At 63.8% G+C, this 22,911-nt stretch overlaps 3 protein-coding genes across 17 annotated transcripts in view; 2 read left to right on the top strand and 1 right to left on the bottom strand.

Annotated features, from left to right (window-relative positions):
- The window catches only part of DNAH2 (dynein axonemal heavy chain 2), an 87,983-nt gene extending 86,876 nt beyond the window's left edge, over window positions 1-1,107 (top strand). Inside the window, exons 85-86 of the mRNA XM_041770369.1 lie at window positions 269-419; window positions 545-1,107. Of these exons, the coding sequence (XP_041626303.1) occupies window positions 269-419; window positions 545-699 (306 nt within the window). The 3' untranslated portion in view covers window positions 700-1,107. The remainder of the gene's footprint in view (window positions 1-268; window positions 420-544) is intronic.
- Window positions 56-2,205, bottom strand: LOC121499576 (translation initiation factor IF-2-like). Of its 2 annotated transcripts, none has more exons than XM_041770363.1 (4): window positions 1,893-2,205; window positions 1,115-1,557; window positions 296-389; window positions 56-121 (listed from the first exon to the last, which is right to left on the bottom strand). In XM_041770363.1, the coding sequence occupies exons 1-3, from the start codon at window positions 2,203-2,205 to the stop codon at window positions 384-386; spliced, it is 762 nt and encodes a 253-aa protein (XP_041626297.1). In that variant the 3' UTR covers window positions 56-121; window positions 296-383. The 2 variants fall into 2 exon arrangements, with proteins under 2 accessions (XP_041626297.1, XP_041626296.1); XM_041770362.1 differs by having other exon boundaries at window positions 107-163.
- Window positions 1,320-22,898, top strand: KDM6B (lysine demethylase 6B). Of its 14 annotated transcripts, none has more exons than XM_041770359.1 (24): window positions 1,320-1,469; window positions 8,015-8,131; window positions 13,116-13,235; window positions 13,511-13,638; window positions 13,732-13,873; window positions 14,066-14,164; window positions 14,267-14,486; window positions 14,570-14,662; window positions 14,749-14,910; window positions 14,995-15,189; window positions 15,282-15,656; window positions 15,792-17,980; window positions 18,078-18,204; window positions 18,334-18,439; window positions 19,175-19,380; window positions 19,497-19,561; window positions 19,649-19,717; window positions 19,806-19,954; window positions 20,118-20,232; window positions 20,314-20,501; window positions 20,658-20,799; window positions 21,066-21,192; window positions 21,288-21,458; window positions 21,874-22,898. In XM_041770359.1, exons 5-24 carry the CDS (start codon window positions 13,737-13,739, stop codon window positions 22,072-22,074), a joined length of 5,136 nt encoding a protein of 1,711 aa, XP_041626293.1. In that variant the 5' UTR covers window positions 1,320-1,469; window positions 8,015-8,131; window positions 13,116-13,235; window positions 13,511-13,638; window positions 13,732-13,736; the 3' UTR covers window positions 22,075-22,898. The 14 variants fall into 14 exon arrangements, with proteins under 14 accessions (XP_041626293.1, XP_041626281.1, XP_041626294.1 ...); XM_041770347.1 differs by having other exon boundaries at window positions 1,321-1,469; window positions 19,646-19,717; XM_041770360.1 differs by having other exon boundaries at window positions 1,322-1,469; window positions 15,106-15,189; window positions 19,646-19,717.
- Window positions 22,899-22,911: the final 13 nt, after the last annotated feature.

Raw genomic sequence — 22,911 nt, forward strand, 5'->3', positions numbered from 1 at the left:
ACACAGGCAGAGGGAGAAGCAGGCTTCATGCAGGGAGCCCGACGTGGGACTCCATCCCAGGTCTCCAGGATCACGCCCTGGGTGGAAGGCAGCGCTAAACCGCTGAGCCACCAGGGCTGTCCTGTCAAAGAAAATCTTTTTTTTTTTTTTTGTCAAAGAAAATCTTAAAAAAAAAAAAAAAAAGAGAGAGAGAGAGAAGAGAAATCAGGGGTGCTGGCAAGTGAAGATGTGGACTTCTCCCCCCCAACCTGCCCCCATGTCTTCCCAGGATGGTGTCTGGGTCCGTGGCCTGTACCTGGAGGGTGCCGGCTGGGATAGGAAGAACTCCTGCTTGGTGGAGGCAGAGCCCATGCAGCTTGTCTGCCTCATGCCCACGATCCACTTCAGGCCTACAGAAAGTCGAAAGAAGAGCGCCAAGGGTGGGATAGCTCCCTGGGACCTGCCTTCCCATCCTTAGTTTGGGTTCTAGTCCACCCTTGCCCCCCTTCTGCCTGCTCTCCCAGAGGCTCTAGGGCTCTCACTCCCCTCCCCCGTCTTTCCTCAGGCATGTACTCCTGTCCGTGCTACTACTACCCCAACCGGGCCGGCAGCTCCGAGAGAGCCTCCTTTGTCATCGGCATTGACCTTCGTTCTGGGACCATGCCCCCCGATCACTGGATCAAGAGGGGGACTGCTCTCCTCATGAGCCTGGACAACTGAGAAGGCCTCCTCTTCCTCCCCGCTGGAGGGAGGGTCGGGGACTCCAGGGACCAAGGCCGGACTTAACTGGGGGGTTGGCCGTGGCTGAATTTGTTGCCTAACAGCGACCGATGGCCAGTCGTGCTAGCCGTGAAGGTGGAAGAACTGTATTGGAACTCAGAGCAGTAAAACACTCTCAACCAGACGCCCTAACCGAGCCTCTCAATGGGGTGAGGGCTCGGGGAGGGAGGGAATCCGGGATTTGCAGAGGAAGGGAACTCCAGGGAACTGCTACAGGACCGGGACGGGAGCTAGGGAAGTAGGAGGCCAAGAGATGGAGGGGGCGTGGCCCTGAACCCTCGGCTGGGCGGTGGGACCTAAATCGGGGTGTGGCTAAATTTCGGGGCTGGACGTGAGAGGGCGGGGCGGGGCTTACTTTGGAAAGGCGCGTGATCCGAATAGGGATTGTCAGGCAGGGATGGGGCCCGCCCAGCACGTTGCGCCGCACCGTCCGCACCTCGCACCCGCACCCTACCCCGCACCTGCGCGGAGGCGAGTGGGACAGGCAGGGGGCGGGGCGGGGCCCGGGAGAGGGACTCGGGCGCGAGGAGGGGCGGGACAACGAGGAGGGGGCGGGGCTGGGGCGCAGGGGGGGCGGTGTTTGTGTTGGAAAATCCAACTGCGCCACGGGGCGGAGCGGCCCCCCCGGCCCTGGCCTGGGAGAGGGGGGGCCCGCTCGACCCCCTGGGAGACCTCGGGGAGCATGAGCACCTGGGACACCCCAGAACCAGGTAACGGGGGGCTGCGGGGGCGTCTGGAGAGAGAGAAGCCCATCTCCGCGCAGGGGGGCGGGACGCCTGAGTCTCAGGACCGGTAGAGCTGGGGATGGAAGGTCGGGTCTCAGCAAAGGACCTGGCGAGAGGACCGGGGCGCAGGATGCCAGGATTCCCTAGGGGGGGGCGGGGCGCGGTGGGGGAAGAGCTGAGAGGCGGAACCCTTGGGTTCGAGTGTCCAGAGGGGCCTGCTAGGGCTCCGGGTCCCCCCTGGCTGGGATTCCCCTCCCCGACACTGGGGCGTGGCGCGGCGGCCCCCAACGGAAGGGCAGGAGGGAAGGTCAGAGTCTGCAGCTGGGGCAGAGCGACGGCTCCCCGGGGGTCGGGTGGGGATGGGGCTCCGGGCCCGCGGCTCCCTCGGTGTCGCCCAGTTCTCCGCACCGTGAGGTGTGTGTGTGGCCTCAGCCTTGCCCCTCGCGCCGGCAGCCAGCCTCCGTGCGGCACCTCCGCCTCCGTGCAGTCCGCCGGCCCTCGCCAGCCGCTCCATTCCCGGTCCGACCCACTTGGCCGCTCCTCGCCCGGCCCCGGGCCCAGCGCCGTGCGGACCTTCGCCGCGCAGCCACGAGATGGCGAGGGCGAGACGCGCGGCCCGAGCCGCGGGAGCCGGGTGGGCGCGGTGGCCGGGAGAGCGGCAGCAGCCCCCGCCCGGCCCGAGGGACAGGTGGGCCGAGGTGCGCCGCTGACTTCCTGTCATCTTGGCCCCTCACAGGAAATTGTGGGCGGGAGGGCGAAGGGCGAAGGATGGGGAGGGGGCTGGGACTCAGTCTCCGCCTCCTCGGGCCCGGGTAAATAGCGGGGAGGGGGGCACGCGGCTAGGTTACTAAGCAACGCGCATTCGCTTCCAGTCCGCCGCAGCTGGTGGCGGTGACCTGGGGACCCGGTGGGGGGGGGCGACCGCTTCTCGAGAGCTGGAGAGCCGGGGAAGGACGGAGGGAGGCCGCGGGCCGGGCTGCGGCAGTGAAGGTGCGGCGGTTGTCGGAGGGAGGCGGGCCCCAGGCGCGGCCGCGAGCGGCGCTCCGCCGCCCTCCAAGGGGTTGCTTGCCTCGTTGCCGGAGTAACCGGAGAGCCGGGCTCGGGAGCAGGATTCCCGAACTCTCGCGTCCGGCCAATCCGCTCCGGCGGACGTCCCTGACATCAAGGCCCCGACAGCCAATACGGAGGGGGCCTCTTAGAGCGACTGGAAAGGGGGGGGAGTGGCGGAGGGAGGGGGGGGAAGCTGCTCGGGACCCGCACGTGCACTCCCACACGCTCGCGCCCACCCCCCCTCCCTCCTCCGCACGCGCCCGGGTACTCCCCTGCGCCTGCGCGGCGAGTCGGCGCACGCCGTTCACTGTCCCCCTCCCCAACCCGGTTTCAGGCTGTGTTGTTTGCAAACTAGTCCGGGGCCGCGCTCCTCGTGCCCTGGGGACCCAGACGTCTGGACGCGCCCGTCCTCGCTCGCTAGGTCTCGAACCGTTTGTACCCGGCCCGGCGTGGGAGGGGCCGGCTACCTGTTTCCCACCGCACCCTAGCTGGCGCCCCACTCTCCCAGGTGGGCTGGGCGGACCTGTGGTTTCCGGCCCCTTCTGCTCCGCCGCCGCCTTTCCCGGGCTTGGGCTCCGGTTGCCTCCTCAGGAGGAGCGGACCGGGTATCTGCGCCCCTTCCCCGGCTGCTCGCACTCGGGCTCGGCGGCCGTGGGCGGCGGGGAGGACGCTGCAGGGAAGCCCCGGGCGGCCCGGGTGACTCCCGCCGGGCCTGCCGCCCCTCGTCCGCGTGGCTTCCTCCTTGGTGCACCCCGAAATCCTCCCACCCCTAACGTTCCTTCCGCGCTTGCTCTCGCGCTCTGCGAGCTCCCGGGGCTCCCCTCAGGCCGCGCGCCCTGCTCTCCGCGCGTCCTTCCCGGCTTCTCCCGGTTATATAACTCTTCCTCTCGCTGTGTCCTGGTTTCAACTCCACAGACTCCGCCCTGGAACGGCGCGGGGAGGGGCAGGAGAGTTGGGGACCCAGACGGGTTCCGGCGGGCTGCCGGTCGGGCCCCAGGGGAGCCCGCCGATGGGAGACGGAGCCCCGCGGGACCCGGCGCCCCGCCCCCCACCCGAGACCCCGCCCGGGAGAGAGAAGGCACAGTATCTGCGAGAGGCGTGTCGGGACTCCCGTCAGAAATGTGGGTTGGGAGGTCAGGGGCTGGAGGCGGGGAGGAGGAGCGGAGAAGCCCGAGCCCCGGAATCGGAGCCGCGCTGGGGGTACGAGAGATAAAGGCAAGCCGCCCGGGTTCCTGCCCTCCCCTCCTTTTTGGGTTCCCAGAATTCCTAAGGCTATTTCCCAGGAAGCTTAGCCAAAGGCCCCTTTCCGCCCCTAGGGGTCAAAGGTCTGTGTTAGAGGTGGCCTGGGATGATGTCACCAATGCACGTGCCCTGGGACTGTTGCCCGGCCGGGGGCCGCCTCCCCTGCACACTCGCTGCCCCCACCCCTGCCCCGAGTCCAGTTCCAACCCCGTGCCATCTTTTCCCCCTCTCCCTTCCCTTGGCCTCAGCGGCCTGCAGGTGGGAAACCCTGGCCTGGAGTTTTGGGAGGGGGAGGGGCACGGGTGTGGTGTGGCCCTGAGACTTTGCCCCTTGGCTGGCTCTGGGAACCCCGGGTCACTTTTCCTCTCATTGGTACGGAGAGCGTTCCTTGCCAGCCCCCTGCTCTCCTTGAAAGAGCCTCCGGGCGTCTTTCTAATTTCCCACCTGCTGCCTTGCTGAGGGCCCTATTGCCCCCTCCTCATTCCGAGTTGAAGTGGGAGTGGTTGCAAGGTAGCGACTCCCGGGAGAAGAGTGTGTGCGCAATGGGGGTTCGCTGGACGGCAGCTCCTCTCTGACCTTAATCACTGACACCCCAACCGTGAAGGAAAGAGTCAGGAAACCGTATTAGACCTAAAAGTCCTCCTGAGGGAGTAAGATTCGGCTCAGAGCTGCTAAGTGCCCTTCCCTATTAAGTCTTGGGGTTTGGTTATGATATTGGCAAAATTTCGTTTTTCTTTTCAGGTACTTTAGAGCTTGGGCTGTCAGATCAGATCCAGATTCCCTTCCCAGCTCTGCCTTTTAGTGGCTGTAGGGACTTGGAAAGGTCACCACCTCCCAGGGCCTCATATTCTTAATCTGAAAAATTTAAATATCAATACATACCTTCTGGGCGATGGGGTGGTGGTGAGATAATTTATGCAGAATACTTAGCACAGTGCCTGGCACAGAATAAATCCTGAACGGATGCTTGTTATGAAATGCTCATTCTTGTTAAATGGTGGTAGTTATTCTTTTTATGGTTGTAGTTGTTAGGCCGGCTTTGGCTTCGGCCTGGCTGGGACCTCAGGAGTTCGTTAGGGAGGAGTGGAGAGTTGGTGTTAATTTGGCGGGTGGGAGGGAGGGGGCTAGGGATTAGCGTCCACTGCTTTGTGCACTTTATTTGATGAAGGCTTTAGTCAGATTTGTATTGCTTTCTTTAGGAGTATTTTTTTCCCTCTCTTGGAGAAGAAACAGCTCACATTATTCCTCTGGCCGTGAAAATAAAATAATTGTATTGTGGTTCTTGATTTTTAAGCAAGACCCCGATCCCCTCCCATGTTCTCTGGAGCCTTTCAATTTGGCAGAGGGACTCCACAGTTTTCTTTGCGGGGCCGGGGCTTGGCTGAGGGGTGTGTAAAAGGTTGGGTGGGTGGGTGGAGAGAGCCGAGTGCTGGGGGCTGGAGGGGGGGGGCGGGTGGTTAAAGGAAGAGACCGGAAGGGAGGAGGAGGGAGCCTGCTGGTGGGGAGGGAGGGAGGGAGGGAGGGAGGGGAGGAGGAGGAGGTGGAGGAGGAGGAGGAGGAGGAGGAGGAGGAGGAGGAGGAGGGAGGGGGTTGGGGAGAGCCTGCTACAGTTCTTTGTTTGACTCCGGGACTCAGGGACGGGGAGGAGGAGGGAGGGAGGCAGAGGCTGCAAGCGCCGGGGCAGGCCCAGGAGGCAGAGGAGGGACCGTCTCCCCGCCCCCCCAGCCCCCACTCCCCCCCCTGCTGCTCCCCCCCTCCCTACCCGGACTCCGGGGGCACCGCCGGGGGACAGACACCCAGCAGGTAACCCCGGCCTGGCTGGCCCTCCCTTCTCGGGTTTTCCTCCACACCCTCCCGGATGACCCCTTTCCCCGTTTTCGTCCAGCCTTGCCTCCTTGCCCTCCCTGTACCGTCTCCCCCACTTGGGGTTGTCGCCTGCTGGCCGCACCGCCGTCTCGTGCAGCCACACAGCCTGTGCACCCCGGCTCTGCCCGCGGCACCTTTCGGGTCTCCGGCTCGCTTTGCTCTCCTTCCGACCTGTTCCCTGGGGCTCTGAGTAAGGAGGCAGTCCCTGTCCTTCCCTTCCCCCCCAACTCTGGCCCCTTTTCTCCTTCTAGCAGTCTCCAGGGGTGGGGAGAGAACCGGAATTTGGGGGGCCCGTTGGGGAAGGGGCTATGAGTGCGTGCAGGGTGGGGGTGGGGGCAGCTGGAGACCTGGCTGCCTCTCTGTGTCCCTTTAAATGGCCCTCACATTTCTGGGGACTCTTGGGGGGGAGGTGGCCAGCCGCCTGCCTGGGGGGGCAGGGCCCTCGGTTTGTCCACACAATCAGGGGTGGTAATGATTTAAAGGGACAGCCTCGGTGTGGCCGCTGCCACCCAGTGCCGGCGGGAGGGGGAGCCGGCAGGCCGTGTCTGGGGAGGCAGGGCTGGTGAGCAGGGCATCTGAGGCTGAATCTGTTGTGGGGCCTGCCAGGTCTGGGATGGTGCTGCGGCTGGGACCTGCAAGGAGGGGTGACAGCTTGCGGGGGAGGGGGGGCACTCAGCCTGGGCCTTCTCCTGGGCCCCACCTTTGGGTTCTTGGACTCCTTGGCCAAGAGTCCTTGAGTCCGGACTGTGGAGTCTGTGGGCCATCAGATGGGGACCGCCGGCACGTTTGCAGGTCTGAAGCCTGGCCTGGGCACATTGGCGCTGGCCCTTCAGCTTTCCCTTTTGTTGTTTGACTCCATGCACAAGAAAGCCCCAGCCCCTCCCCCAGCTCCCCCTTCCCGTCCACGTGCCCCCCCCAACACACACACCCACCCCAGCTGTTGGACAGATGAATTACAGCCTCCGGCTTGGGGCCAGGGCTGGTGAGGGATTAAAGCTCTGGGGCTGGCCCTTTAAATGGCTGGTGGCCCCTCCCCCACTCTGTGTCCAGATACCCCATACGCACCCGGTGACCCCCCTGGCTGCCCCTCACTCCTTCTTTGGTCTGCCCTAAGGGCCTGCCACTCCTCTCTCTCTAGGCTAGACCCTTCCCAGCTCCCCCTTCCCCTGCAACAGGACCACAAACACAAATGCTACAGACTACACACACACAGACACACACACACAGTTGTCCCACATTCTCAATGTCCCTGTCCAGACGGTTCCAGCCTCAAGCTTCCTTCTCTAGCATGAGAACTTTGCCCACCTGGCATCCCTTGCCTGCCACTGACCACTACCTGGCCCACGGGAGGGGCCCTGCGTGGGTCAGAAGTAGCACCTCCCTTGGGGCTGTGTCATCACCCCAGGCAGCTTGCAGCATATTGCATCATGGAGGCTGGGGGCTGGAGGCCTGAGTCCCTAGGGCAGGGGGAAGGATGCGGGCTGGAAGGCCAGGGAATGGAGGGACTAGATCAGGAACCCAAGTGTCTGGGACCCTGAGGGCAGACAGCTGTGGCTAAAGAAGCAACAACCATAGGTCTCTGAGGAGGGAGTTGGAGGTGAAAGGGCAAGAGTTAGGCCTGACCCTAGACGGACACCTGATTCTTGACCCTGGACTTCTGTTCAAAGGCCTAGCTTTTTGTCTGTGAGAGGAGGGGAGGGAGTGGGCCTCTGTCACCTTGGGCCACAGAGAGGAAGGAGGTGATGGAGAAACAGGATATGGCCTTGAGGGGTGGGATGGAAGGGTGGCTTTCAGCAGAGGCCACTTCCAGACCCAGGCCCAGAGTCAGGGCCTCCTTCCGAGGGAGACTCCTCCTTGCTGGGCCCGTTCATCTAGTCTGGCCACCTGTGCTCCTCGCCAAGACCTGCCTGCACCCGCCTGGGGGAAGGGGAGGGGGCAGAGTCCAGAGGGTGGGGTTGACGGGTGTCTTGATAAGGTTAGGGAGGAGGCTGAGCAGAAGGCCGATGAGGATCTGTAGGCCTGGGGCCAGGATGGAGGCCCCACTCAGATGCAGAGGTCAGGGGCAGCTGGGGCTACTCTGGGACCAGGGGCTCCCAGCAGGAGGGTTCAGTCAGCAGAGAGATCATGGATTGGGTGTCTGCCATGGACTTACACAGATGCCACGGCATGCCCCCCCTTCCTGTCCAGGCTGCTTCCGAAAGGGGAAGGCTGGAGGACCACTTTGGGGATGGCTTTTTCTGGTTGCCATGGAAACAGGTTCTCCCATCCCATCTGACCACCAGTGCCAGGTTTCTCAATAAGAAGATAGGGAGCACAGGAAAATTCTTCAGTCTGGGAGACCCTACTTCTAACTGGCTTTTTTTCCCTTTTAGGTTCCCCCAGGCACCATGCCAGCCCCGTAGTACCACCCACCCCACCCACTGTGGTCTGCTGCACCCCACCGCTGGGGCACTGGTTCCAATGAGACAGGGCACATCAGATTCCATCTGGTAAGTCCTGCCCCTGAGCGACACCTCCCCCTACCAGCTGGGTCCAACTCTGAACCACATGCTTGAAGTGCAGTGGTATGATCTGTATCGTGCCCACTCCTCAGAATGGTCCAGTCCAACTCTGAGCATCCCCCCACCATGTGGTGCTTGAGTGGTTTAGCCTTCCTGGTTTATGGAGCTCCCCTCTGTTGCTTCTGAATGGTTCAGCCCTGGTACTTCACCAGCCTCTCCACTACCACCAAAAAATCATCTCCCCGTCACCCCCCAGTGCTACAACTCAGTTGCTTATCGAATTGAATTGAGCCAGAGTTTGCAGGCAGCAAGATAGACGTTGAGCTGCCTTGGAGGGGGTTTTCTTGAGGCAGGAGTGCCCTGTAAGAGTTGTTGAAGTCTGGTTTACGGATGGTGATTGGAAAGTGATGGGGAGAGGCACTGGAGGCAACTACCACCAGGGCCTGCTGTTGCCGTGGCAATCGTGGAATTTCACCTTTCCTTCCAGAGTCCTTTCTGTACCATTCTGTCCCCACTGCACTACAGCATTTGCCCCCTGACACCCTCCATCTTCCATCTCCTCTGCTTGCCTCTGTTTCTGCTGGTCCTGTCTGAGGCTCTGGAGGACAGATCCTCCACCCCTCACTCTCTAGGAGAAAAGATGATACCTAAGTCAGGGACTTGAGTTCTCTGAGTGTGTGTCGCTTTTCTCCACTGCTCACTGAATTTTTGAGTGGGACTGTTTTCTTCTGTGTGTCTCTATTTGGCAAGATGGTTTGCACTTTGGGGTGCCTCAGTGGAATTGTGTTGAATGAATGTGTTAACTGGATGAGCTTTCTTGCCAAGAAAGGAATGGCTTCTGAGATCTGCTACACAGTCTCCTGCCCACACCTGCTCTAGAGGCCATGAGGCATTTGGGATGGTAGAGATGCCTGGGGTGGAACCCTAGGGTCAGGCTGGCCCAGGAGATAGCCTGTGAAGATAACACCAAGGGAGCCAGAATAGGACAGAGGCCTTCTAGAAGAGTGGAAAGCATGAGGCCCTGGTTAGAAGCCCAGCTCTTCCACTCTCTTGCAGAGTGAACTTGACCAAGTTACCTAACCTCTCTGAGCCTCGATTTCCTCCTCTGTAAAATGGGGTAAAAAAAAAAGTACCTCCTACTTTAGGTTTGGGGTGTTGGCGGGGGTAATTTAAAAAATGTATGTAAAGTGCTTAACACAGTGCCAGGCATGTAATAAGTATTCACTAAATGCTAGCAATTATCATCATAATGGGAGCCGCAGGGAGCTGTGAGGATAAGCAAGGACCTTGAGGAATAGGACAGAACTTGATTGAAGGCAGACAGACGCCCAAATATTTGACTCAAACAGAAGGATCACTGATCCAGCAAGCCGGCAGGATTCAGGGGAGTGAGGCAGGGAGTAGGCAGGGTCAGCCGGCTCCAGTGTTTCCCAGACTCTGTTCGGGAGCATGAAGGCAAACACAGAAGGGCATGTGCAGAGACACACGTGATCACGCAAGTGATGCAGAGGCAGACCCAGACAAAAGACCGAGACAGGAGCCAGGCAGACACACAGACAGAGAGCCAGCCCCTCAGAGTCATGTAGACAGGCATAATGACAGGAGCGCGTCAGACACAGACACTGGAGGGGACCAGATGAGCAGATATGCAGGTGCACACAGCCGACTTGTCAGACACACTGGGGAACACAGCGGTCCAGTCAGAGGCAGACACAAGGCTCGCAGTGACACCGAGCGGGCCGGGGCCAGCACTGTCACTACGCGGTGGGGGGCGGGGAGGGGCCGGCAGCGGGGGAAGGCTGGGGAAGGGAATCCCGAGCGGGCGGCCTGCCCGGGCGGCTGAGTCACAGCGGCGCCCCAGCCGGCGGCCCTCCCCTCCTCTGCCTCCCCCCCTCCGCTCCACCAGGTAAGAAGCGAGCGTGTAACCCCTCGCTTCCATCGGGCAGAATGCGGCCTGGCGGGGAGCGGGACGCGGCGGGACCCCGGACCGGCCCCACCTCGGCGCGTCTGCCTGCCTGCCTGCCTACGGCCTGCCGGGACGGCCGCGGCGGCGGGGTCCTGTCGGTGGCCGGCACGTGAGTCTGCGTGCGCACGTCTGGCCCCCGGCCCCGCGCCTCCTGAGCGCCGCGCGAAGGGGCTTCTCGAGCTCGAGCGGGGAGAGGGTTAAGTGGGTGTGATTGATGGAGTGGGTGTCTCTCTCTCTCTCCCCTCTCTCTCTCTCTCTCCCTCTCTCCTCTCCTCTCTCCTCTCTTTTCTCTCTCTCTCTCCCCCCCCCCCCGTCTCTCGGGTCTCCAGGGGAGGGGGTCGGTTAAAGTCCCCGAGTCCAGGGCCCGGATGGAATGGGCGGAGCTGGGCTCCGCCGGGAGTGCCCGGATGGAGAGGGCGTGGCCTCGGCGGGAGAAGCGTTAACCCTTTCAGGGCGGCTGGTCCCCGGGACCGCGCGGGCCAGGCGGGAGAGGCCGGAATGGAAGGTCCGCCCCAGAAGTACCCCGTCTTCCCCAGCCTGGCCCTGGCCGCGTGCGTCTTCCTCCCTTCTGCCTTCGAGGAGTCTGTGGCTGTGTCTGTCTTTGTGCCTGCCCGTGGCCGTCCCCTCCCCTCGGTTAGTGCGGACGCAGGGAGTCGGGGAGGGCTATTCCTGCCCCCAAGCGAGAGTCGAGGTGAGAGTGGACCGCGAGCCACCGCCGGGGCCTGGGGAACAGGTGTGCGCGGGGCGTCGGGACTGGCGGCGCGGGGGGGGGGGCCGTCGTGGGGAAGACGGGAGGGGAATTTCCGCGGGACCGGTGGTGAGCGGTGTGTGGGCTGAGTTGTGTCTGCCTCTGACTGTGTGTCTGTGTGTGTTCAGGGAGGCGGGGACTGAGTCAGTGGGAATAGGGGAAGGTTTTCTGGGTGACTCACGCTCTCCCCCCCCCCATCCTGAATCAGACCCCGAGGGAGGGCTTTGTACGGGAGGCGGATGGGGCGCGGGGTGGGGGTGGGGGGACAGTCAGGCGCCTGGGTCCCGGGTGGGGACAGGGATCGGAGGTTGTTGGCGAGAGTGCGTGTGTGTTTAGTGAACAGGAAGTTTTTGTTCTCCGGTGAGGGCTGCTGCATTCTAAGTGGACAAAGGTGGAGAGGGGCTGGAGGGACGGGGCTCCGCGCTTTAGGGAGAGCTGAGTCAGTTCCCCGTGGGAAAGGGGAAGTGGTGGAGGGGAAGTGTCATCATCGCACTGGGGGAAGCTGCATTTCCTGGCAACTGCCGGCGCCCTGGGCATCTCTTCGCAAGCGGGGACCTGTTCTTCCGATGCCCGGACTCCCAGTACCCACCCCGTCCCGTCCCTCCCGCCCCCCGGCTTCCCATGCGTGCCCCGGGACTTGGGTGCGGGAACCTGGTCGCGGCTCCCCTTGACCGCCGTTAAGCGCTCCACTTGCACCGGGGTTTGGGAACCGAGAGAAAGTCTTTGTGGTGACGAGAGAGAGTTGGGGGCAGAAACTCGACCAGAGCCGCGGAGGGGGGGTTTGCAGCGCCCGGGCGTGAGCCGGCCTCGGCGGGGAGGGACGCGCTGGGGCCGGTGGGGTCCAAGCGCTCGCACATCAACAGACGACCGTGTCCGGCGGAGGGAGGCTGTTTTCAGCAGAAGCCCGCCTGCCTTTGCGGGCTGGGTGGAAATTTCCCCGCGGCGCACACTTCTCCGGGCGAGGGCGAACTTTCCAGCCGCCCCCAGCCCCGGGCCGCGCTCTCCCCCGGCTTCCTGCCCGGCGCTCGCTCCAGCTGGAGCGCTGGCCCCGCCCCCGCCGCTTTGTACTCTACGCTGGCCTCTCGCAGCTCTTTGTACTCTAGACTCTCAATGGACCGATCCCGGGAGCGGAGCCGGCTCCCTACCTGGGGGACGCCGGGTAGGCACGGCGGAGGCGCGGGGACGGGGATCCTAGGCCCGCAGAGGCGACCGGGAAGAGCTGGGGCTGAAGGGAAGGTGCCCGCAAGGGGAGCACTGCGCCCGTCTTGGGTCGTGGCGGCACCAACGGGAAGGGGGGGGGGGCGTGGGGGGAGGCGAAGGAGGAAGTGAAACGGGCTCTGGGTTCTTTAAGGGAGTGGGCGGTGAGAGTGGGACTGGGGTGATGTCACCGCCTGTCGGGCCCCGCCCTCCTCCCTCCCAAAGGACCCCCCCCCTTACACTTACACACGCCGCTTCCGCTGCGCAAGTAGCCACGTCACGGGCAACCCCCGAAATCCCCCCTCCCTTGGGGGGCGGGGGCCACGTGGGCCGTGGGGAACCGCGTGGCCCCGACGGGGAAGGGCATAGAGGATACGGGAGCCACGCGAGAGGGGCCACTCGGGACCGCGGTGCGCGACTTCTCAGAAGTTGGGGGGATTGAAGATTTCGGTTTGGGGGGCCGCTAGGTATTGAAGATGTAGAGAGGTGGGGGGAGTGGAGGAGCTGGGGGAATTAGGTGCGAGGCGGCGGGGGGCTTGGCTGTGGATGGGATGGGGTCAGGCGCCAGGGGTGGAGCGCTCAGCTCGCGGCGCGGGCGGGCCCGGGTACCGGAGAGGTCCCCGTGACCCGGCCAGCCCGAGCACTTAGTTACAGGGGCGCTCGAGGTGGGAGTGAGGCACTGCGCGAGGGGAGGTGAGGAAGGGGGAGCGACGCCTTAGTCCGCGCGGGGAGTCCGTGCCAGTCGTCGGTCTCACGGCGGCGGGGTGGGGGCCGCTGCGGGCGCTCCTGCCGGAACTACCGGTGGCTCCGTGGGTACGTGGGACCCGTGGGTAGCGCCGTCCCCCAGGCCGGCCGAAGCGTGCGACCTGCCGCCGTCACCCGCGGGGGTCCCGGGGTCCCGCGGCCCGAGCGGCAGGTCCGAGATGGAGACTCAAGCTGGGAGCTGCGGGGTCACTGCGGGGTCACCCCGGGCCGAGCCCGTCTGACCGGCTCCGCCACCCCTCCTCCCCCGGCCGGCCGTGGCCGGCCGGGCTAACCTGGCTCCCATTGGTCCCGGCCAGGCTGTTACTGAGGCGGAGACACGGGTGATGATTGGCTGTCTGGGGAGAGAGGAAGTCTTGTGATTGGCCGGATCTCAAGAGCTCGCCGACGCCGTGAGAGGACGCTCCCACGGAGGCCGGGTAAGCCGCCACGGTGCTGGTGCTGCCGGTGCTGGTGCTGCCGGTCCTCCCCGGGGCTCTGGACCGCGGGGCTGCGGGCTCCTGGCCCGCTCCCCTCTGCCGGCCCGCTCCCCTCCGCCGGCCGCCCGCCTTCCCTCCCGGACCGCTGGGGGCTCTGCGGGCAGCGGGGGTCGTTCTTGGGGGAAGCCGGGCGGACCCGCGGTCATCTCTGTCAGCCCCTGGGCCTCAGGTGAGTGCTGGCCAGCTCCCCTCACTCCTCCTCCTCCCCTCTGTAGAGTTGCCGGTGGCCATCTGGGGGCAGTGGGCACTCCTGTCAGAGCGGCTGGAGCGGACCATCGCCCCCAAGAGCTGGGGCAGGGGGCCGTGCCCGATCTCCAGGGCTCCTGGGGCCACTGCTGACCTGGTAAGGGAAAGACTGGGACCCGGTTGGCGGGGTGCATCCTGCTGGCTCAAGCTGGGCCCCCACTGACAACGTCATCTCTTCTCCCTGGCTCAGGCTGGATGCATCGGGCAGTGGACCCTCCAGGGGCCCGCGCTGCACGGGAAGCCTTTGCCCTTGGGGGCTTGAGCTGTGCTGGGGCCTGGAGCTCCTGCCCGCCCCATCCCCCTCCTCGTAGCGCATGGCTGCCTGGAGGCAGGTGAGAACTTGGGGTCTGTTTCTAGGCACCCCTTTTCCCGTCCCCTTGGCTCCTCAGTCCCTGTCATTCTCTGGGTTTTTGCCTTTCCGCACAGCTCTTGGCTGCTTTCTTTTGGCCTCTCAGGCTCCTCCTTTCTAGGTAGGGACAGGACTACTTTATTTTTCTGTATGCTAACAGCCATTCTCTCTCTAGGTGCTCTGCCAGCATCGGGCAGCCCCCACTCTCTGCTCCCCTACCCCCTTCACATGGCAGTAGCTCTGGGCACCCCAACAAACCGTATTATGCTCCAGGGTGAGTAAGGAGTTAAAGCTGCTGGGGACAGGTGGTAAGTCTGGAGCCCTGGGAGGAGTTCCCCAAGCCTCACCCACCCCCACAACCCCTTCTGCTCTTTAGGACCCCCACCCCGAGACCCCTCCATGGGAAGCTGGAATCTCTGCATGGCTGCGTGCAGGCATTGCTCCGAGAGCCAGCTCAGCCAGGGCTGTGGGAGCAGCTTGGGCAGCTGTACGAGTCTGAGCACGATAGTGAAGAGGCCATTCGCTGCTACCACAGCGCCCTTCGATACGGAGGAAGCTTGGCTGAGTTGGGGCCCCGCATCGGGCGACTACAGCAGGTGGGATGAGGCAGGCCCCGGGGGAGCCCAAATTGTGCCTCTGCACCAGGACCCTCATCTTCGTTTTCTGCTTCTGCCCCCAGGCCCAGTTCTGGAACTTTCATGCTGGTTCCTGCCAGCACCGAGCCAAGGTCCTGCCCCCACTGGAGCAAGTGTGGAACTTGCTGCACCTCGAGGTGAGACTGGGGGCTCGACTGGGCTAGTGGGGAGGGCCCCGGGCTGGGGCTGCAGCTGTGCCATTCTCTCTTTGGTTTGTCTCCAGCACAAGCGGAGCTATGGGGCCAAGCGGGGAGGCCCCCCAGTGAAGCGAGCTGCTGAACCCCCTGTGGTACAGCCCGTGCCTCCCGCAGCGCTCTCAGGCCCCTCGGGGGACGAGGGCCTCAGTCCTGGAGGCAAGCGCAGGAGAGGCTGTAGCTCAGAGCAGGTATGGTTGTATGTGACCAGGCAGGCAGCTAGCATACAGGGCTGGGGCGCGGAGCAGGGGTTCTCACACTCCCTTTCCTTCTAGACTGGCCTTCCCCCAGGGCTGCCGTTGCCTCCACCACCACTGCCACCGCCGCCACCACCGCCACCGCCCCCCCCACCCCTGCCTGGCCTAGCCACTAGCCCTCCATTTCAGCTGACCAAGCCAGGACTGTGGAGCACCCTGCATGGAGACGTCTGGGGCCCTGACCGCAAGGGTTCGGTGCCCCCAGAGCGCCAGGTAAGCACCTACCTGTTTATTGTCCTTCATCTCTCAAGCGCGAGGTCCATGCCTTGCATTCCTCACCTGTGGTCCTCCTTCCTTTCCCACAGGAACAGCGGCACCCGCTGCCCCACCCGTATCCATACCCAGTTCCGGCCTACACCACGCACCCCCCTGGCCACCGGCTGGTCCCGGCTGCACCCCCAGGCCCCGGCCCCCGCCCCCCAGGAGCAGAGAGCCATGGCTGCCCGCCTGCCACCCGTCCCCCCGGAAGTGACCTTAGAGAGAGCAGAGTTCAGAGGTCGCGGATGGACTCCAGCGTTTCACCAGCAGCAACCACCGCCTGCGTGCCTTACGCCCCTTCCCGGCCCCCTGGCCTCCCCGGCACCACCACCAGCAGCAGCAGTAGCAGCAGCAGCAGCAGCAGCAGCAGCAGCAGCAGCAGCAACACCGGTCTCCGGGGCGCGGAGCCGAACCCAGGCATCGTGAGTGCCTGCGGTGGGCTGGGCAGAGTGAGGCGGTGGGCGGAGTGAGGCGCTGGACTTCCGGGAACTCTAAGAAGGTGGGGAGTGGCCAGAACAGCCCTCTGACTGGTGCTTCCCCCCATTCTCTGCCTGCAGCCCGGCGCTGACCATTACCAAACTCCCGCGCTGGACATCTCCTCCCACCAAGGCCGCCTGGGGCCCTCGGCGCACAGCAGTCGGAAACCGTTCCTGGCGGCTCCCGCTGCCACTCCTCACCTGTCCCTGCCACCTGGACCCCCGTCACCTCCTCCACCACCCTGTCCCCGCCTCCTACGCCCCCCACCACCTCCTGCCTGGCTGAAGGGCCCGGCCTGCCGGGCAGCCCGCGAGGATGGGGAGATCTTAGAGGAGCTCTTCTTTGGGGCTGAGGGACGCCCCCGCCCTCCCCCACCACCCCTCCCCCACCGCGAGGGCTTCTTGGGGCCTCCGGCTCCCCGCTTTTCTGTGGGCACTCAGGATTCTCACACCCCTCCCACCCCCCCAGCCACCAGCAGCAGCAGCAGCAACCATGGCAGCCACAGCAGCAGCCCTACGGGGCCTTTGTCCTTCCCTCCGCCTCCCTATCTGGCCAGAAGTTTGGACCCCCTTCCGCGGCCCCCCAGCCCCACACTGAGCCCCCAGGACCCACCTCTTGCACCCTTGACTCTTGCCCTGCCTCCAGCTCCTCCCTCCTCCTGCCACCAAAATACCTCAGGAAGCTTCAGGCGCCCGGAGAGCCCTCGGCCCAGGGTCTCCTTCCCAAAGACCCCCGAGGTGGGGCCGGGGCCATCCCCAGGCCCACTGAATAAAGCCCCCCAGCCTGTGCCGCCCAGGGTTGGGGAGCTGCCTGCCCGAGGCCCACGGCTCTTCGATTTTCCCCCTACCCCGCTGGAGGACCAGTTTGAGGAGCCGGCTGAATTCAAGATCCTCCCTGACGGGCTGGCCAACATCATGAAGATGCTGGACGAATCCATTCGCAAGGAGGAGGAGCAGCAGCAACAGGAGGCAGGCGTGGGCCCCCCGCCCCCGCTGAAGGAGCCCTTTCCATCTCTGCAGCCTTCATTCCCCAGTGACACAGCCCCAGCCACCACGGCAGTCACCGCTACCACCACCACTGCCACCCAGGAAGAAGAGAAGAAGCCACCACCAGTCCTGCCACCGCCGCCGCCTCTTGCGAAGTTCCCAACGCCCCAGCCCCAGCCCCCACCGCCACCCCCGCTACCCCCAGCAGCCAGCCCAGCCAGCCTGCTCAAATCCTTGGCCTCCGTGCTGGAGGGACAGAAGTACTGTTATCGGGGGACTGGAGCAGCTGTTGCCACCCGGCCCGGGCCCTTGCCCACCACGCAGTATTCCCCCGGCCCCCCGTCAGGTGCTACCGCCCTGCCGCCTGCCTCGGCGGCCCCCAGCGCCCGGGGCTCCCCGCAGCCCTCTGCTTCCTCGTCATCTCAGTTCTCTACCTCAGGCGGGCCCTGGGCCCGGGAGCGCAGGGCGGGCGAAGAGCCAGCCCGAGGCCCCACAGCCCCTGCCCCACTGCCGCCGCCGCCCCCACCCCTGCCTCTGCCTCCTGCTCGATCTGAGTCTGAGGTGCTAGAAGAGATCAGTCGGGCTTGTGAGACCCTCGTGGAACGGGTGGGCCGGAGCACTGCAGACCTGGCCGGCCCGGTGGACACGGCAGGCCCGGTGGACAGTGGGACAGAGCGGCTGTTGCCTCCTGCCCAGGCCCGGGAGGAGGGTGGCGGGGCAGTGGCAGCAGCAGGACCTGGCAGTGGCAAGCGGCGGCAGAAGGAGCATCAGAAGGAGCACCAGAAGGAGCACCGGCGGCACCGGCGAGCCTGTAAGGACAGCACAGGTCGGCGGCCCCGAGAGGGCAGAGTGAAGACCAAGGCCAAGGCCCCCAAAGAAAAGAGCCGCCGGGTGCTGGGCAACCTGGACCTGCAGAGCGAGGAGATCCAGGGGCGTGAGAAGGCTCGGCCTGATCTCGGCGGGGCCTCCAAGGCCAAACCACCCGCAGCCCCGGCCCCTCCGCCAGCTCCTGCACCTGCTGCCCAGCCCGCACCGCCCTCCGCTCCCACCCCCGGGAAAAAGGCCCGGGAGGAAGCCCCGGGGCCGCCTGGGGTCAGCCGGGCTGACATGCTGAAGCTGCGCTCGCTTAGTGAGGGGCCCCCCAAGGAGCTAAAGATCCGCCTCATCAAGGTGGAGAGCGGTGACAAGGAGACCTTTATTGCCTCTGAGGTGGAAGAGCGGAGGCTGCGCATGGCAGACCTTACCATCAGCCACTGCGCTGCCGACGTCGTGCGGGCCAGCAAGTAAGTCAGGGGCAGGCACCCAGGAGGCTCCCCCACCTGTCCCCACACCTGCCTTGTCGCCCTGGTATTCCTGCGCTCCGTCTCTGTCCTCCCACAGGAACGCCAAGGTGAAAGGGAAGTTTCGAGAGTCCTACCTTTCCCCCGCCCAGTCTGTGAAACCCAAGATCAACACTGAGGAGAAGCTACCCCGGGAAAAACTCAACCCACCCACCCCCAGCATCTATGTACGTGTGCCTCTTGCATGCTCAGAACCACCTCTGCCACTGGGTTCTCAGCCAGGGGCTGGGTGGGGGACCCTCAGGCCCTGAGCCTAAGACCCGGCTCTCACCCCTGTCCATCTCCTCACACCTCAGCTGGAGAGCAAACGGGACGCCTTCTCACCCGTGCTACTGCAGTTCTGTACGGACCCTCGAAATCCCATCACCGTGATCCGGGGCCTGGCGGGCTCCCTGCGGCTCAGTGAGTGGGGAGAGGACAGGAGGGTGTGGGGAAGAGGCCTCTGAGGGCTGCCCCTGTACTTGGGGACCCCTGCCAGGGCCTATCACGAGCTCTTGGTCACCTGTAGGCCATATCTGAAGAGTGCTCAGAGGGATGGGTCTGCGGGCCTCGGGCTTGTCTCCCAGCTGTTTGTCCCAGCTTTTTGCACTGGGGATGGATCCCAGGACCTGGTTAGAGTCACTTTTGGTTTTCTTGGTTGATTATAGGAGAAGGGTACAGATGATACAGAACCCACAGGTTTGGGGTTTTTCCCTTTTTCAATCCTTTTATTGTGGAAAATTTCAGACAGAGGTACATACATAGAAAGGGAAACCACATAGAAACAAAAATTCTGTTTTTTCTATCCCGGTAGCATCCTCTATCTCCACATATCCTCCTTTCTCCCCACTGAGTTATTTGAAACATATTCTAGGTTGTCACGTGACTAAATCTCGTGGGAGCCAATGATAACTTAAGGAAACCTGCATGCGTAGAGCGCTCTTGTGTGCACACCGACAATTCTGGTGGAGGGGCCCAGCAGCAGTGGGAGAAAGGGGGTTGCAGGTGACCCAGATGAAGGCCAGGCCCCCAGAGCCAAGCCTCCCAGCTGCCTGTGGGCCTGGGCTTGTGGCCCGTGCTTCCTGGGCTGAGCCCGTCAGAGGCCCACCCCCTGCCCTCTGCCCCTGCCCCAACGCACTGCCCGGTCCTCCCTTGCAGACTTGGGCCTCTTCTCCACCAAGACGCTGGTGGAGGCAAGCGGCGAGCACACGGTGGAGGTGCGCACGCAGGTGCAGCAGCCCTCCGATGAGAACTGGGATCTGACGGGCACGCGGCAGATCTGGCCCTGCGAGAGCTCCCGTTCCCACACCACCATTGCCAAGTATGCGCAGTACCAGGCCTCGTCCTTTCAGGAGTCCCTGCAGGTGAGGGGGGGTGGTGGAGGCAGGTGGTCCGGATCGTAGGCGAAGGGGTGGGGGGCACCCTCTGGATAGGCACTGACCCACTCCTGCCCCCCTCTCATACCTTCGCGGCCAAGCAGGAGGAGAAGGAGAGTGAGGATGAGGAATCTGAGGAGCCCGACAGCACCACAGGAACCCTTCCCAGGTGGGTCTGGTTCGGCCCTCCCCTCCCTGAGTCCTTCCTTCCTTCGATGCTTCTCCACCAACCCCTGCTCTCTGTCCCCGGCAGCAGCGCACCGGACCCGAAGAACCATCACATCATCAAGTTTGGCACCAACATCGACCTGTCTGATGCCAAGAGGTCGGTGAGGTGGGGCCTGTTGTGCTGCTGGGTGGGCAGAGTTGGGTGGGGGTCGCGCCTCACTTCTGTTGCACCCTGAACCCCGCAGGTGGAAGCCCCAGCTGCAGGAGCTGCTCAAGCTGCCCGCTTTCATGCGGGTCACATCCACCGGCAACATGCTGAGCCACGTGGGCCACACCATCCTGGGCATGAACACCGTGCAGCTGTACATGAAGGTCCCTGGCAGTCGAACTCCAGGTGCGCTTCTAGGCGTGGCGCGCGCGCTGCAGGGGCTGGGGCGGTCGGGGGCCGGGCTGCCGCCGGCGCTCCTCCGCCAGCCAATGAGGGCGCGAGGGCGGGCTGGGCGCGGAGCGCAGGCTCCGCTCTGGCCAGCCACGCCGTACTCTGTTGCCCCCCGCAGGCCACCAGGAGAACAACAACTTCTGCTCCGTCAACATCAACATCGGGCCAGGCGACTGCGAGTGGTTCGCTGTGCACGAACACTACTGGGAGACCATCAGCGCCTTCTGCGACCGGTGCGCGCCGCCCCAGCCCCTGCCCCGCAGACCCGGCCCTGGGTCCCCCGGACTTCACCTGACCCTGTGACCACCCCGCAGGCACGGCGTGGACTACCTGACCGGTTCCTGGTGGCCAATCCTGGATGACCTCTATGCTTCCAACATCCCTGTGTACCGCTTCGTGCAGCGCCCTGGAGACCTCGTGTGGATTAATGCGGGCACCGTGCACTGGGTGCAGGCTACTGGCTGGTGCAACAACATCGCCTGGAACGTGGGGCCCCTCACCGGTGAGAGGGTGGCGCCCGCAGGGAGTGATCCCAGCACGGGGTGGAGGAGGGGGGTGGCGGGAGCTGGCCACAGCTGGGAGAGGAAGGGCCTGCCCCTCACCCCATCACCGCGGCGGGGTGGGCCTGGCAGCCTCAGCGTCCCCCTCTGGCCCACAGCCTATCAGTACCAGCTGGCCCTGGAACGATACGAGTGGAACGAGGTGAAGAACGTCAAATCCATCGTGCCCATGATTCACGTATCCTGGAATGTGGCTCGTACGGTCAAAATCAGCGACCCGGACTTGTTCAGGATGATCAAGTGAGGGCCTCATGGGGGGAGGAATCCCTCTCCACCTCACCTGGCCGGGCTCTCGTTCTACCATTCTACTTGTCTGATTCCACCCCTGCCCCCCTTGCCCTGTGCGGTTCCTGGGCACCCCCCCCCCGGGGGGGGGCAGACCACAGGGACCCCACCCCCAGGCGCTCGCCGGGTCCAAATAGATACAAACCCCATCACTTGTCAGGGACCGGGGCCCTCCCCACCTGTGGCCTGACCGCCACCAACAACCCCCCCACCGCGCGCAGGTTCTGCCTCCTGCAGTCCATGAAGCACTGCCAGGTGCAACGCGAGAGCCTGGTGCGGGCTGGGAAGAAGATCGCCTACCAGGGCCGGGTCAAGGATGAGCCCGCCTACTACTGCAACGAGTGCGACGTGAGTGGGCCCGCCCCTGCCCCTCCCTCTTCCCCTCCCCCTGGGGCTGTCCTCTTGCTGACAGCTCCCTGCCCGCCTCCTGCGTCCGGCCCCAGGTGGAGGTGTTCAACATCCTGTTTGTGACGAGCGAGAACGGCAGCCGCAACACGTACCTCGTGCACTGCGAGGCCTGTGCGCGGCGCCGCAGTGCGGGCCTACAGGGCGTGGTCGTGCTGGAGCAGTACCGCACTGAGGAGCTGGCGCAGGCCTACGACGCCTTCACGCTGGTGAGCACCGGGGCGGGTGGGCAAGAGGTGCGGGCCAGGCGTGGGGGCCCCCCCCCCCCCGCTGTGCCCCCCCCCCCCCCCGCTGAGCCCGCCGCCTGCTCTCTCCCGGCAGGCCCCCGCCAGCACGTCGCGATGAGGCCGGACGCCCCGCACGCCCGCAGGCGCCGCGGGGCCACCAGCACACGCCTGGGCTGGACCTAGGTCCCGCCTCTGGCCGGGAAGGGGGTCGGGCCCAGCCCTTCCACCCCATTGGCAGCTCCCCTTCACTTAATTTATTAAGAAAGTTTTTTCTGTTTTGTTTTGTTTTGTTTTTTAACAAATACGAGGAAAAAAGGAAAAAAAATGGGAGACGGGGGAGAGGGCTGGCAGCCCCTCGCCCACCAGCGCCTCCCCTCACCGACTTTGGCCTTTCTAGCAACAGACACAAGGACCAGGCTCCGGCGGCGGCGGGGGTCACATACGGGTTCCCTCACGCCTGCCAGCCGCCCGACCGCCCGGCACAGATGCACGCGGCTCGTGTATGTACATAGACGTTACGGCAGCCGAGGTTTTCATGAGATTCTTTCTATGGGCTTTACCCCTCCCCCAGAACCTCCTTTTTTACTTCCAATGCTAGCTGTGATCCCTGTACATGTCTCTGTTTATTCACTCGGTTATGATTTGTACTTTCTGGGGTTTTTTTGTTTTTTGGTTTTTAATTTATAACAGTCCCACTCACCTCTATTTATTCATTTTTGGGAAAACCCGATCTCCCGCACCCCCCTCCCCAAGCCATCCTGCCCGCCCCTCCAGGGACCGCCTGTAGCCGGGCTCTCCTTGCCCCCCCAGTGTGTGTCTGGGCCCGGCCCGTCCGTCTCCGCCCGCGGCTCCAGCCGGGTTCTCATGGTGCTCAAACCCGCTCCCCTCCCCGACGTCCTGCACTTTCTCGGACCAGGCCCCCACTCCCGACCCGACCCCAACCCCACCTGAGGGTGAGCGACTCCTGTACTGTAGGGGAAGAAGTGGGAACTGAAATGGTATTTTGTAAAAAAAATAATAATAATAATAAATAAATAAAAAAATTTAAAGTTTTAAAGAAAGAACTATGAGGAAAAGGAACCCCGTCCTTCCCAGCCCCGGCCAATTTTAAACACACTGACCTTCCCTCTTCCCTACTCCCTCCCGCCCCCTTTTCTTTTCAAAGCGTGAACCAGCCCAGGGCCAGGGCCTCACTGGGGCAGGGACACCCCGGGATGAGTTTCTCTGGGGCTTGATTTTTGTTTCGTCGGTGGTTTTTTCTCCCAAGCTGGGGCTGCGGTCGGGTGGGGGGTTTACAGTCCCGCCCCTCGCACTGCACTGTCTCTCTGCCCAAGGGGCAGAGGGGTCTTCCCAACCCTATCCCTATTTTCGGTGATTTTTGTGTGAGAATATTAATATTAAAAATAAAATCAGAGAAAAACATTTGGTTTTGACA

The sequence above is a fragment of the Vulpes lagopus genome, chromosome 10 (genome assembly GCF_018345385.1).
Source record: "Vulpes lagopus strain Blue_001 chromosome 10, ASM1834538v1, whole genome shotgun sequence".
NCBI lineage: Eukaryota > Metazoa > Chordata > Mammalia > Carnivora > Canidae > Vulpes > Vulpes lagopus.

What these genes read in the sequence shown, in the direction of transcription:
- LOC121499576 (XM_041770363.1), bottom strand. Translation starts at nt 2,205, where the DNA reads ATGACAGGAAGTCAGCGGCGCACCTCGGCCCACCTGTCCCTCGGGCCG. An exon ending in GGCCACACACACACCTCACG is followed by an intron (nt 1,558 to 1,892) that starts GTGCGGAGAACT and finishes TTCCATCCCCAG; the next exon opens with CTCTACCGGTCCTGAGACTC.
- KDM6B (XM_041770347.1), top strand. Translation starts at nt 13,737, where the DNA reads ATGCATCGGGCAGTGGACCCTCCAGGGGCCCGCGCTGCACGGGAAGCC. An exon ending in AAACCGTATTATGCTCCAGG is followed by an intron (nt 14,165 to 14,266) that starts GTGAGTAAGGAG and finishes TCTGCTCTTTAG; the next exon opens with GACCCCCACCCCGAGACCCC. An exon ending in GACTTGTTCAGGATGATCAA is followed by an intron (nt 20,800 to 21,065) that starts GTGAGGGCCTCA and finishes CACCGCGCGCAG; the next exon opens with GTTCTGCCTCCTGCAGTCCA.